At 31.7% G+C, this 14371-nt stretch overlaps 1 protein-coding gene across 1 annotated transcript; it reads left to right on the forward strand.

The window, feature by feature from the left end:
- Positions 1–6960: 6960 nt before the first annotated feature.
- Bm7104 (Uncharacterized protein) lies at positions 6961–13590 on the forward strand (the record flags this gene model as incomplete). Its single annotated transcript, XM_001898950.2, has 11 exons — positions 6961–7110; positions 7555–7662; positions 7884–7991; positions 8590–8741; positions 8952–9021; positions 9209–9340; positions 9502–9726; positions 9900–10077; positions 10735–10807; positions 13192–13245; positions 13416–13590. 11 exons carry the CDS (start codon positions 6961–6963, stop codon positions 13588–13590), a joined length of 1425 nt encoding a protein of 474 aa, XP_001898985.2.
- Positions 13591–14371: the final 781 nt, after the last annotated feature.

Raw genomic sequence — 14371 nt, forward strand, 5'->3', positions numbered from 1 at the left:
TTGCCCCATGCTTATAAATTCATATAGTATTTAAGGGTAGTATCAACAAATGCTCCCTAAAACTGGATACAAATAAGATGATAATTTGGAACTGATATTTTCATGTTAGGAAAGTAAGGAAATTGCGTAACCTAAATAATTTAGAACTTGATTAGCTAGTTTACGATTTACTGAGGCATTTCGACACTGATGTTCGCACACACCACTACAAACAAATGTTGCTAATTTAAATAACGATCTAATTAAGACAAAGTAGCAGCACAGCACATATTATGCTTGTATAATAATTTAGGAAAATTTATTGTTTTTGGATTAGTAGTAAAACTGTTCTGGTCAGCAAGCCAGTGATGTCGAAAAATATTGGCAGTAATATTCAAACAGATGTTGCAGTTACAGCTATCAAATATATATATGAACGGATTAATTTAAATTATTTGAGTTTACAATGAATAACTTAATAACAAATAGCCCAGCGTTATCAAATAGATAATACATGGAAAGATTCATTCGCCTTCGCAAATATTACAGATATTACATTGGTAAAGAGATAAACTGTTTTCATATTCGACCAACATAGTAGACTTAAACAAATGCGCTCTAAAGCCATCCTACAAAAATTTTGCAGCTTTTAATGTGTTTGAGTCATTATCACTATAAATGAAGCAAAACTGCACTTGCCGACATATTTATCAGCAAATTACTACTCTACCAACACTTTACAACATTTATACTGATTATGTAACTAATTGCATAAAATTTTACGGCAACGTGATAATATGCCACATAGAAGATACTTTATGATATAACTCTATTTAGATAACTTACTACAAAATTTTAATTGCTTATTTTCAGATGAAATGAATTCACATTCCGTTTAAAGTTTTCTACAGTGAAAGGCTATGGATGAGTGTGTGTGAGGTAGGAAAGGACATAAAAGTGGGTGGTTGCGATACAATGCATATGTGATACATGGAAGGAAGGAGTGAGGAAGCTCAGAAGACAGTATCGACGATCAATATAGTTATTAAAAAGTTTATCCAGTCAGCAATAGACTCTTTGTTGGAACTATGCTTTGCTTAAGCATTTCACTAAGATAGCCCAATGATTTTTCCTACAAAGCTAAGACGAAGATATTATGTTGTAAAATTTGAAAATAATGAATGATGGGATTATTTAAGCATTATAAGCATTTAAAATTTGCATTGTTAAAATGAATTGTCAAGCACCAAATTATTATTAAGCTCTATTATTAAAGCTCACAGGTGAATGACATTTTGAACTTCGAGATCTACAAAATTACTTCAAATTGTTCAAAAAAAAAGTCAAACTTAAATTTCGGAAGCAATAGACTTTGTGATAACACAACAATTTCTACATCTTTAAAACTATTAATTTTATCAACAATAAACTGACAAATTAAGCATAGTATGCATTGTATTTTCATTCAAAATTTTCCAGACCGATTTATTCCTAGTAATTTCCAATAAGTGCCGCTTTTTCGGTTTGGTAAATAGCAACACAGAAATAATGATTGATCAAGCTGAACAAAACTCGAAATGTGTATGAAACTTAATTTTATTTGTGATGAAGCAAATTGGCATTGACTACTGTTTATTGTTTTGAAAGACTTTTTCTAAGCATTGAAGACAGTTTTTTTGATCAATCAGACTGCAACATTCGTGCGGGAATTTATACGTACACATTACTCAGCTAATCTGATTTGTACTGGCTGGAGGATTGTCGATTCTATCATATTTAAGAAATCATGTATCATGTTAGAACAGTGGTATATCGGGAATCAGATTTATTATAAGTGTACTTCCCTTTAGATATTTGTGATATGTAGTGAATACAAATGATGTGACAAAATGAGGAGTCTGCAGAAGGTTAAGGTTACAAATATGACGCATTGTTTGAAAAATTACAGATACATTAGTGGCATTTCAAATGGTTGTTATGTACACAGAGAAAAGAAGGTTACTGGGATTAAGATGAACAAATACATCAAAGGATTGAAAAGTTGTTAAAATGCCGAAACTTAATAGCTGAAATATTAGATTAGCTTCGTTTGAAGGGTAACAAAATGAAGAGTTTGTACAGAGTTAAATAGCTTCGTTCGATAGAATTGTGTTTTAAGAAATGAGCTTTCGCAGCTGTTCCTCCATCTATTCCAACAACTGCATCACTACAACTAAGTGCTTATAAGTCAAAAACTAGCTTTCGACCTCTCTTCTTTTTCTGCTTCTAATCTACATCATTTTGCACTAAAAGACTTCAGTGTATACAAAGCCTGAATTTTTGAGTGCTCCCCAAAAATGTATACGTAGCTTAAAAGAACTTTTATTTTCAGACTACTTTATTTTATTCTGTTCTGAATACTTTGTAACTGCATCTGATTAAATGATTTCGAGGATTGTAACACGCTATCCATCAACCTATTAGTTCTTGAAATTCATTCGCTGCAATAATTTTAAGTATCCGCGAAGTTTAGTTAACTTTTATTTAAAATACAGAAGTAATACTTGAGAAATTTTTATTCAATATTGCTACACCTATCATCCATGGAGATCATTACCTCACGACTAAAAATCTCGGTTTATTTCTACCGATTCCACGAAGCACATGTTGGAGTGGCCACAAAACTACTGATGATTAACAATTTTTATAAATTAGTGTGGTAGGAATTAGAGAAGTCTGCGTCATCTAAAGTAATGTCGAAAATCAGTCACTGAAATAAATACTATTAAAAAAAAGAGAACTATTCCATTGGAAAAAAAAAATATATTATTTTCATTTTTAATATCGTTAGGTAACTTATTGTTATTAACATCCGAGAACATTAGTATAAAAATCGAAGAATGTGAAATTTTCTTCTCTTTACTCTTTCTATTGAACTTTTATTTCAGAATCAAAAGCATGATTCTGATATTTCTTTTATTTGAAAAAAAAGTTGTAAATGTTGGTTGATTTCATTTAGCATAAAGTTCCCTTCTATTCATGAATCTTTTGTACAGTACAAAGCATAACTGAATCCTTCCGTAATCTTTAAGAGGTCCTTCAATAAAAGACTATTTCGTCATCCAAGAGACATTATTTAAATCCTCAGAACAATTTCCAATTAGATGTTATCACTTAAGTGAAACAAATCAGATCAAACAGTAATTTGGTAATTTGGATGAAAAGAGGAGGAGTGGTAATCCATGAGAGAATGAAATAATGATCAACATTAGTAACATTATTACAATTGTTTTAGAAAAATCTGGACGAAAAGTATTGATTTCTATCAGAGTAGTAATCTATACAATTCTGATTGACCAATTCAATCATGCCTCTTAGTATTTGCTATTTTTAACCAAAAATTTTAGAACTGTATTAAATCTTGCAAATTACACCTTCCCAGCCGTAAAAAGTGAATGAAATATGAAACGTTAACCACTCGTCGAAAAAAGTGTTTAGTGTTCATAAAATTTAATTTTTTTATTACCAAGATCTAAAAAAAAATCCGAGGTCTGCCGAGGAATAAATCAGCTAGAAGTTGCGAAAGTTCAAAAGCACACTTCAATTACTAATTACAAAATTTACAACTAAATAATTATTAAAAAATTGTGAAAAAGATAAAAGGAGCTGGCTATTATTCCCAGATAGATTATGTAAGAAATAAAAAATCGATTCATCGATTATTTGATAGATGACTTAGCTGATTTGATAATTTTGAAAATTCACATTAAAAATCCATGAAGTTTTTTGAATTTTTGAATTCAAAAAACTTCATGGATTTGGCAGATTAGTACCACTCAAACATTCTTTTACGTGTTTGCCCTCCTAAACTTGTCTAGTCTCTCCTGTGCTTGAAATTTCCGAATAACATAGAAAATTTTAATCCACGACTCCAGAATCAGCAAATCATTTTTTCAACAGTCTAGAATAATAGCAAAAATGCACAAGAAGTAAGATTTAGAAAAAGACTGAGTAGACATATTTTGGAATTGTGAGTTGATTAAGAAAGAATGAGAGAGGTCATTAAGGAAACATTTGTTTTCATCAAGACAAAACTATCTTTCAAGACATAAAACTATGTCTTGGGTGATGTTTATTTAACACTTTCATACTGGCATACGCACTAATGGGGAAACTTATCAGTTTATTACATGAAGTTGTTATATGGTTGACTTACTGGATCAAGAAAAATTTGTGTGAGAAATTTGCGACTAAGAAAAATGATGTTGAATGACCTGAAGTTGTGTACTGCGGAGCAAGGCTTTAACATGTATGTCAACTATGTAAACAAAGTCAAGAAATTTTTTTTAAGCGCGCAAATTATTGAATTCCACCCGCTAACTTTCATTTAATTGGTTTAAATGAAGTTGGATTTTAAAGTTTTTTGGGACTGTTGCTGTAAAAGAATATCGTTTTATCTACTTCTCAGTCATAATTATCTGACAATGATTGGAAATCATTAGGATCGACTATAAAGCTCCGTAGGAGTTGGAGAGATCCTATATGATGTGCATTAATTGCTGCTAATAAATTCACATTCTGGGATAAATTTCTATAAGTTTGCATACTTTTTCATTTAAAAGAAAACAAAAAACACCTCTTATCAACTTTAACTTTCTTTGAAGCCAGTATTAGTCACAACAAAGTCTTTTAATGTTACCCACTGAATTCAGATTTTTTGACGTCACTCATCATTAAAATTAGCTAAGCATTGATTATAAGTAGTAGCTCTATTTTATTTCGGATTGAATACCATTGTGTGAATTAGCTGAAGCCTTACTCAGGATGATTTGGTGAAACAGATTTTTCGTTACACGGAGAAAGCAAGTTTTGAGACATTAAAAATTGAAGTGACGAAATTCAAAAGAAAGTTTAATTTCTCTCCGTTAATTTTAAGTAGCTAATTGAAGAAATATAATGTCATTCCTTTTCCTCCCCTTTTCCCTGCAATCATTCATTGCAATTCCCGTGTTTGATTTCCCTTCGAAACGAATTGAACTGTTTATTGTAAGTGATAGAATTGAATCATCATAAAAATCATATGTGTTCCCGAATGCCATCTCTTCAAATGAATGATTAATGTCTCGCTTAATTTTGCAAATCTGATAAGTCCCTTTCTCAATCCATTTTCCAGTTCAGGAAATATTACTTTTCGACATAGCTTTTTAAGTCCATTGAAGATTAGCTGATGAAAGCTTGTGCTGTTATGAAGCGACCGTTCGTGTAGCTCGTGCGAAAATGTCTAGTTCGAAGTAGTGGATCTATTAAAGGAAAATTTGTTTGTAACGACCTTCGGGATTTTATTTATAGTTATTAAGGAACAGAATATCTCGTGCCCGCCACATCATGTTTCCCGAATTTGAATCAGTATTCAAGCATACTCAAGCAATAATGGACACTTTTATGCTGCGATACAGATATAAGTAATGTGACTTTTACATTACTGACATACCTATATGTGTACCACAGTATGGATAATTAAGTCGGAAATACAGATTCATTGCAATGTTTCGACTGATTCATTGTTTAAAAGCACGCAATGAAAAAGTTTTCCAAACAAATCCCACATTTCTATTTGCTTTTTGACAAAATCAACTCTTATGTTACCAATTTCACACCTACGTTATTTTGTCTAAAAGATTTTAATGGAATTAGATGACTGTTCAATGGCAGGATGACACCCGTGTCACAGTAATAAGCTATGCTCAAGCCGGGTAGAAATCAGCTTAAGGCTACCCGAACTTCACAGAAATCATTAAAGCAAAATCCCTACCAGAACTCCACACATAATATTTCGCGATGAAGGGCGACCTTGAATGCTGAAGAAATGATATGAATGAAAGGAATGATCGCTGAAACCTTCTCATATAATATTCCGAGAAGCTGCGAAAATGGTCAATGAGAAACTTCTAGAACTCGTAGATAAAATGAGTAGTCATTTGTTGGCAGTGTTTAGACCCAACTTTGCTCAGACTGATTATCAATTTCTCAACAAGAATAAATGAGACACTAATGTATAATATTTTGTCGAGCTTGTATTGTCACCCAAATAATTTGCTTTGCTGGGCAATTTTGACGGCTACCAATATACGGATGTTTTATTTGCACTCACTGTATCATTCACTCATAATTACAAGCCTTTCAGAATGATTAATAGTGACATCTGTAACTACTATGGAAAAGAAAACTCCAGAAGAAATGCTTTCAACTTAATTGTTGTATAAGCCAGATACTAATGTGTATTATTAGTACAGTAACAGTGTGTGAAGAATGATATAGCATGTTCAAAATAGATCAATGTGAGAATCAATGGCTGTCTTTAAAAAGAAATTTTAGATTTCTAATTTCATTTGCCTTCATCGATTTCATGGCTTCTTCTCTCAACTCATTACTCATTTATTCCCTCCCCACGTCTCTACTGAAGTGCTTCAATTTTAATGTGCTTTGGATAAATGGATGTGAAAATTAAACAAACATTTGAGGTAGTCTTTAAAAATAATTCTCGACCAACATTTCCAGTGTCGTACAATTTGTCACAACGAGAAAGTTAACGACGAATGACCGGCGTGAGGGAGGAAATAATGATAAAACCCATAAAATGAAGAGTAAAAAAAAATGTGATTCGTTGAAAGGGACAGCTGTTTTCACACAGGCTAAAAGGCAAGTTAGGAGGATGGGAGTGCGGGCTTTGTTCTCTGTGTTTTGGGTGGACGCTGCGGGGATCTGCAGGATAGGTGATATTGGTGGGTGAATGCTTGGGATATTAGTGAGACATAACATTTCATTTTATTGCTTTTATACAGCGGCTTATTGAGCGCTTTGTTATATAGCTGTCATATTTTATCCAAATAGTTTATTGAGTGGGTGTAATAAAGTAACCTAAAGATAACTGTATGTCTTATCCGTAAATTTGCAGAATTTTTTAGAGAAGTAAAGGACTTATATTTCCTTACCGTATCTCTGATGCTGTCAGCAACTCAATCGGTGCAGTGGTTATTTCGAACTAATGCTCTGAGTCTAAAGTGTGCTTGTCGAGGGCTAACTGCCAGTTCACGGAGTGCTTCGAGCAGTGAAATGTATCGTTTTCGATCCCATGTCCTTCAACAAAGACAGGTTTTTAACTTTTATTATTTAATGTTGAATTCTTCAGTTTATTAGAATGTGTCGATTTAACAGAGCTCAAATTCGAAAAAGGATTAAAATTCTTTGTGCAATGCTGTGTTGTGTTAAAAGTGTAAAGCACTGGACAGCTTTGAAAATTTGATAATTGGGTTTTGTTGGTAAACAGTATCACGTGAAATAAGAATTATTTATAAAGTGTCATTCTTTTCTGTTTCAAAAGAATTATGTAAAAATTTTAATCCTGAAGTTGTTCAGGCTTTTTTATTTGCTACTAAACTGCATAAAGTATTATTCCTATAAACATGACTGCTGCTTTCCACTTGATTGATGACAACTCATTTACTTAAACTGATTGTTACTATGTACATATTCCTCTATGGTTTGTTAAATTAACTATTGGATTGTTAAAGACATTTCGCTTTTTAATTATTTCAGACAAAATTAGCCAAGTATGGTGGACGTCAAATGGTGACGTTACTTACAGGTGATGGTGTGGGACCAGAGATGATCAACCATGTCAAGTATATTTTTGGCCATGCTGATGTGAGCACAGAAATTAAAGCAGTCTAGTTTGTATTATCGTTTGCCCGCAGTTTCTTATGGTTTTAAATCCAAACTGTAACTGCGAAAATGATTTTTATAAAAGTTTGTTTGTTCACCAGAGAACATGAACAGTATATTTCATCACTTTATTCTTGTTTCTAGAATTACATAAAAGTACTTTGAAAAAGTAGTCTTATATTTCATAACAGCATTGTTATTAGGTTCCGGTAGATTTTGAGGAAACGCCGTTAAGCTCAGATATGAGTCATTCGGATGCTGGTATGGAGTATGCTTTGTTGTCGACTCGTCGAAATGGAGTAGCTTTAAAAGTTTATTTTTAATTTTATTCTCTTTGAGATATTTCCTGTATTTAATACTTCTGGTATACAAACAAGTTGTTTTGCAAAAAGAAAAAAAAAAGGGAAAATTTCTCCTAAATGGTGTTTCGTCTTCCTGGTGACATTTCTGATTAACTCATCATAAGCTTGAGCTCGATTTTTGCAATCGTATTAGTTTGACCAGATAAAGAGCTTGGCACTATTTATTAGCCTCATGCAAACTCATAAATATTAAACTGAGTTTCTTTTGATAGACAAGACAACAGACATAACACTAATAAAATTTTGCTTAGTAAAGCATAGAGAATTTGACTTTAAACTATCCAGTTTTGAACATTTATTAATGAGTCTTTCAATAGACATAGTTTGATTAACATCAGTTTGTGAGCAGATTCTTTCTTTTTGGAGTTTCTTTACCTGATCAGTATAAATTTACGTATTTAAAAAAACAGCACAAGTTTTAATAATGCCTATTACAATAAATTATACAAAAAAGTTTTAGCAGTATTTATTTGGTACGGTGCTGAATGCTGTAGAATCATAATAATGATGCTTATTGTTTCGCTAACTTAAACTAGAATTTTTTAAGGGCAATATTGAAACTAAATTTGATGTTCCACAGTTTAAATCAAGGAATGTTGAATTACGGCGGCGTTTGGATCTTTATGCTAATATTTTGCACTGTGTAAGCATACCTTCAATTCCATCACGACACAGTAATCTGGATATATTGGTCATCAGGTTAATTTGCTTTTTAGTACTCTAAATTCAGTTTAGAAGGTGATAACATTCAGTTCACAAAATAAGGATATTCTGCTCGTTTTCAAAAGATATTTTGTGTTGATCAAATGTATTAATAGCGAGCAATAATTTGTTATTGTTGTTATTTATTTAAATAATAGAATATTTAGTGTTACGTTTTTCTGTTTGGGTTTTTAATTTTATTTCCAGAGAGAATGTGGAAGGTGAGTATTCAGGACTTGAACATGAGGCCAAAAAAGGAGTCGTTGAAAGTCTGAAGGTTTTTTTTTTTTTTTTCAGTCACCGATTTCTGATAGTGATTTTGAATAGACTGAATTGGTAAAAGTTGTAGTTTTCAAAAACATTCCTAGCATACTTATTCTTCTGAGTTGTGTTTGGGAGCAGGAAAGTTTGTAGCTCACTATTTTCTTTTCAGTTCATTATTGTCTTTTTACATTAATTTACAGATTGTTACACGTGCGAATATTGAACGGATTGCCCGTTTTGCATTCGAATATGCAGTAACTTTCAAAAGGAAGAAAGTTACAGCAATTCATAAAGCTAACATACAAAAACTTGCAGATGGCTTATTCTTGAGAGTAAGCATTCACACACTCTTTATGTTTCAGTTGCAAAGATCTGCCCAGTTCGTTCCTTGATAAATTATTTGGACGTAATTCACAGGATTTCTTAAAATTGTGCTGAATTCGTTAGGACGTACTGTTCTTTTTTTTTTTTTTTTTTATCCCTAATTTTCTAGGTGTGCAAGGAAATAGCCGAGAATGAATATCCACGATTGCAATTCGAATCAATGATTATTGATAATGCATCGATGCAACTTGTTTCTCGCCCGCAGCAGTTTGACATTATACTTTTACCTAACCTCTACGGTAACATAATTTCGAACATAGCTTGTGGCCTCATTGGTGGAGCGGGGTTAGTATCAGGTGTCAACATTGGTTCCAAGTATGCTGTTTTTGAAACGGTTTGTATTTTAGTTGACAGGAATTTTTCTGCATTCTTATGTAATCCAATAATTGGAAATACGAAACAAGATAATTCTAGTTTTATTATTTTAAAAAATCACTTTTTTCAATATATTTCGAATAATTTTAAAATCCTGAGATTCTCTCATGATTTTTTGTATGTAATTTTTAGGGAACCAGAGGCAGTGGCACTAAAATAGCTGGTAAAAATATTGCGAATCCAACTTCCTTTATTCGGGCTAGTGTAGATATGCTGAAATATTTGGGACTAGATAATTATGCAAATCTGATTAGTGATTCCTTGTTTATTGCACTCACAGAACGACATATGCATACTGCTGATGTTGGAGGTAAGATTACTGCTTGAGGTTCTGAAATTAAAATTTTCATATCACTTGGTATTGGGATCAAAGATAGGTGACATATATATATATATATATATATATATATATATATATATATATATATATTCATAATCCTGTTTGATTTGATTTGCAAACGAATTAGAACTTCTACTTTTTCCGAAAATTATTTATAAAGCAATGAGCGAGTAAAATTATTGGCGTAACACTTACTGAGTGCTGAAAAGAAGTATCAGCAGTAATTTTTTTTTTTTGAATATGAAGTTTCATTAAAAATAGTTTGTAATTACTTTTAGCGTAATTTTTGGTTACAGTTCTAAAATAATGTAATTGATTGTTTCGAACATTATTTCGCTTTAAGTCTATTGTGAGTTACATTTCATTTATTGTATATTTGTGAAGTAAATGAATTGTTAACATAAAATTACTACTAATGAATTATTACCAAAAAAAAACAAGAAATCCTACATTGTGTTGACTAGAGTAAATCATTGTCACACGCCGTTTTTATCTTTTGTAATTAACTTCTTATTCGTTCTTACTGAAATGGTCAAGTGAATTGTTAAAAGTATTAAACTTAAAAAAGAGAAACTGAATTTCATGTTAATGAAATTATTCTGCTGTCTTGAAGAAGTTGTTTCATAGGTACGGCTAAGACGAGTGAAGTTGTGAATGCAACAATGGAAATAATGGATAAGCTAAGAGAAAATTATATTCAGTGAATATTTCAAATGATTGCAAATGAATATGTCTACTATGTCTACTATCTCCTTTAAAAGCAAATTCATTTAATTCCAGTTGTATGAGTTCTGTGCCTCCATTTTCGGGATAATCTTATTTATGAGAGCATTTTTGCACAAGATGTCTGCTGTCAACCAATCATGAGTATTGATGTTTTCTTAATTAGATAACTCAATAAAATTCTTTGTCTAGATTTCTGAATTAGTGAATCTTGGCCTGTGGGTTATTGGTTGCTTTACAGTTATCGCGATGTGTACCTTCTCTTAAAATTTCTTAACCGTGTATGTATAAAATTTTTTCATTTGCGAAATTTAAGGAATACTTGCCGTGCACTTTATCTTGATTTCAGTGGTCTAAGATCATCGTTATTAATTCGATAAACTCTTTTGCTTAAATTTATTCTTAAACACTTGACCTACTGTTTCAAAAATCTGTTCAAAATAATTGTGTGCAGTTTTGGCAGTGTGTTTCATTAGTGTTTGTCGGAACGGAGAGACTCACTTTGTTGCTTAACTAGTAATAGCTACTGCTCATTATTTATTAGCGGTTCCATTTCGAATTCATACAAACACAAGCACCTTTTCCAGTAATTGCTTTGTGCCAACGTTGTTGATTCTGTGCTAAAGGCGACTTGCTTCCATTATTCAGTTTTTTGAGCTCCCATAAAATTAAAAAGTGTTATCCAATTCACTAAATCGAAAATTGGTGCTTGCATATAAATAGCTTTAGTGTTACCATTGATGGTAGGTTACCTCCGTTTTTTCAAGTGCGACTGGATGTTTTGCGGTCAAGCTTATTCCGTTCTTATCACTCTTTCTGCAATAATTTTCAGGTGAGCTGTTTATGAACGCTGTCATACATTTAGTAAATTTTTATCGACAATTTCTTTTAATTTCTGCGAACTTCACTAAATCACTGTAGAAAGGATGGCAATATATAACTTAATATTTAGCTAAAGATATTCTGGCTCTAATCCATCTTATCCCACTACTTTTTTTCAGTGCAGATTAATAGGATTTATCTGTGCATTGAACTGTTAATTTACTCATTAGTGGACATGCTGACGCATTTCTATATCCATTATTTTCTTATTTTTCAGAAAAAATTTCAGAAAAACTTGGCCCTCTTGTTATTATTTTCTTAACAATTTTAACAATTTTTATAAAAAATTCTACATTTTCTTTTTAAGATCTTGTTTTGCTAGTATAATCCATTGAAGATATGATGCTCTGATGATATGTTTCTATAGAAATTTGGTTATTATGACGAGCAATATTTGAGTCAGTTTATCCTATTACTTGTTTAGTTTTCGTTTTCAGTTTCCTGAAGTAGAACATTAGTTGCATCTACTAATTTGAGACTGAAAGTTCCAGTTCATATGATTTTTGATTCATTTTGTATTATAAATGAATAAATGATTTTTTTTTTTTTTTCATTTGCAGTTTTATAGTTTCAAAATGTACTCATCTATCCAGAGTTCTAGAAAACTAAATAAGCTTGCAGAGATTGGTGAGGCTTGGGATGTTTAGAAATACTGGCAACAGGCAGGATATGTTTACAATTGCAGTTATTGGAAGTAGTTTTTCGGTATGGGAAGAGGGAAACTACGTCATGTATAATTTTAGCAATTGGTTCTGCCTGTCGCAGTTATTTATTTATGTTATAGATATCCCGATAGGTCTATTACTTATCTTTGTCTGTTTATCCTTGTTTCAGTAGCGTTTTGTTTATTCATTTTATTTGTTCATTCCAATAATTTACTTTTTATATCCGTAAATTGGCCTGAGTCGTATTTTGAGTCTCTAGCCTAAATTTATTGCTGAAAGGAGCCTTGAACCATATATATGATACAAGTGGGAAGTTACAGTCATTAAAATAGGAAGTTGTTTTAATTTCTAACGAAAGCAGTCGGTTCATCGGACTGTACTGTGCTCCATGATAATATGAAAAATTATAATGATAGTAACCGAATTGAATTCAATCACGAGGAATGGAGTGGTTTCTAGTGAAGTTTTAAGAAAATGTTCGGATACATATTATAGATCCATATATATATATATATTTGAAAATTTTCTCATCAACTAGCAATGACAATGGTATTTTTATGTGTTTTCAATTCAACTTTACTGTTTAAGCTTCGTCAATTTGAAATTATTTGTCTTTGATGAAATACGGAAATAAAGTAGGAATTCAGGATCATAGAAATTTAGGAACTAATTCTGAAGTATTATCGACAAAGAACAGAGGAGAAAGCGTTCTCCAAATATGCGAAACGTTTTTTGTATGATCACAACTGAAAACTTAGGAGTTGTTTCCAGTTGTGCTATTAATGATAGTATAGAGAAAAAAAGGAATTTGCAGGGCAAACTTTGCCAGAATTTCACTATGGGACGAGGAATTACGAAATAGCGAATGGTAACTTTACAAGCATATTCCGTTTCTCGCATATACTGTTGAAATGCTCTCCAAAACGTTTACGATATGGCAGTTTTTCTGGGCAAAATTTTCGAAAAATCGAAAATTCCTTTTGAAAGTGTAAAGCTGATCTGCTCTGATGTTTTCTGCATCCTAAAAATATTTTCCAGGGAGAATTTGGCAATGTCTCAGTTATTTCCGTGGCATACCATATCACATGAGCAAACTCGTCATCTTGAACATCAACAACAACAACCAAAACATCACATAGTGTTGCGATCGACCAATCATTTCAAGAACTGTTATTTCTCACCAATTCAATGTGTGCTTGTTGAAGAGCAATAACAAAATTATTTATAATCATTTTAAGAATTAGTGGTCGCTCTAACCAGTTGGTCGATTTGTCAATGTACTTGAAATTGTCCCATAAAAGAAACTGAAGCATCAACAGTACTTCTACAAAACTATGATCTTGACGTTTTTAAAAATTTGAGAAATTAAACTGTTCTGTTCTTCTTAATGCTGAAAACAAACTTCAAAAAAAAAATGGACATGATATTAATTAATGTGGCTAGTCTGCAAAAGATCACTACGGTCAAATGTCTTGAATAAGCTTAACTAAAGCTTAATAGCTTTGTAAAATTTATTCCACACGGTTTGTTCATTCAACATAATCATGAAGTTAGACTTGCTGTGGCTCCAAGTTCAAGTTACCTTTATGCCAATTTCTTAAGGAATTCTACATCAAGAACTGTATTTTCAACAATTTTCTTGGCTTCCAATAAAATTTATAGCTGAATAGCGTTAGCTTTCTTATCTCTTCAGTTTATTGTTGAAAATCCTTCAAAGATTTCAGAGGAAACAGAAATTTGAGATTTTATATAACCGCTTTTAAATTTGATGGCAGTATATTTTTAACAGTATTACATCTCTAGAAGGTATTAATAGTGATATATTGTTTGTTTTCTACACTGCTGCTTAGATTTTGAAAGAATTTTGATTTTCAAAGTTTTCGAAAAAGTTTTGGAAAGGCTTAACTCTTAGCTGGAAAACTAAAACTACCGAAACAAAATTGCAGAATTTAATTAAAATACTCTTAGCATTTTAAAAGATATAATACCACATT

This window comes from Brugia malayi, assembly GCF_000002995.4.
Source record: "Brugia malayi strain FR3 genome assembly, contig: Bm_v4_ChrX_scaffold_001, whole genome shotgun sequence".
Lineage (NCBI taxonomy): Eukaryota > Metazoa > Nematoda > Chromadorea > Rhabditida > Onchocercidae > Brugia > Brugia malayi.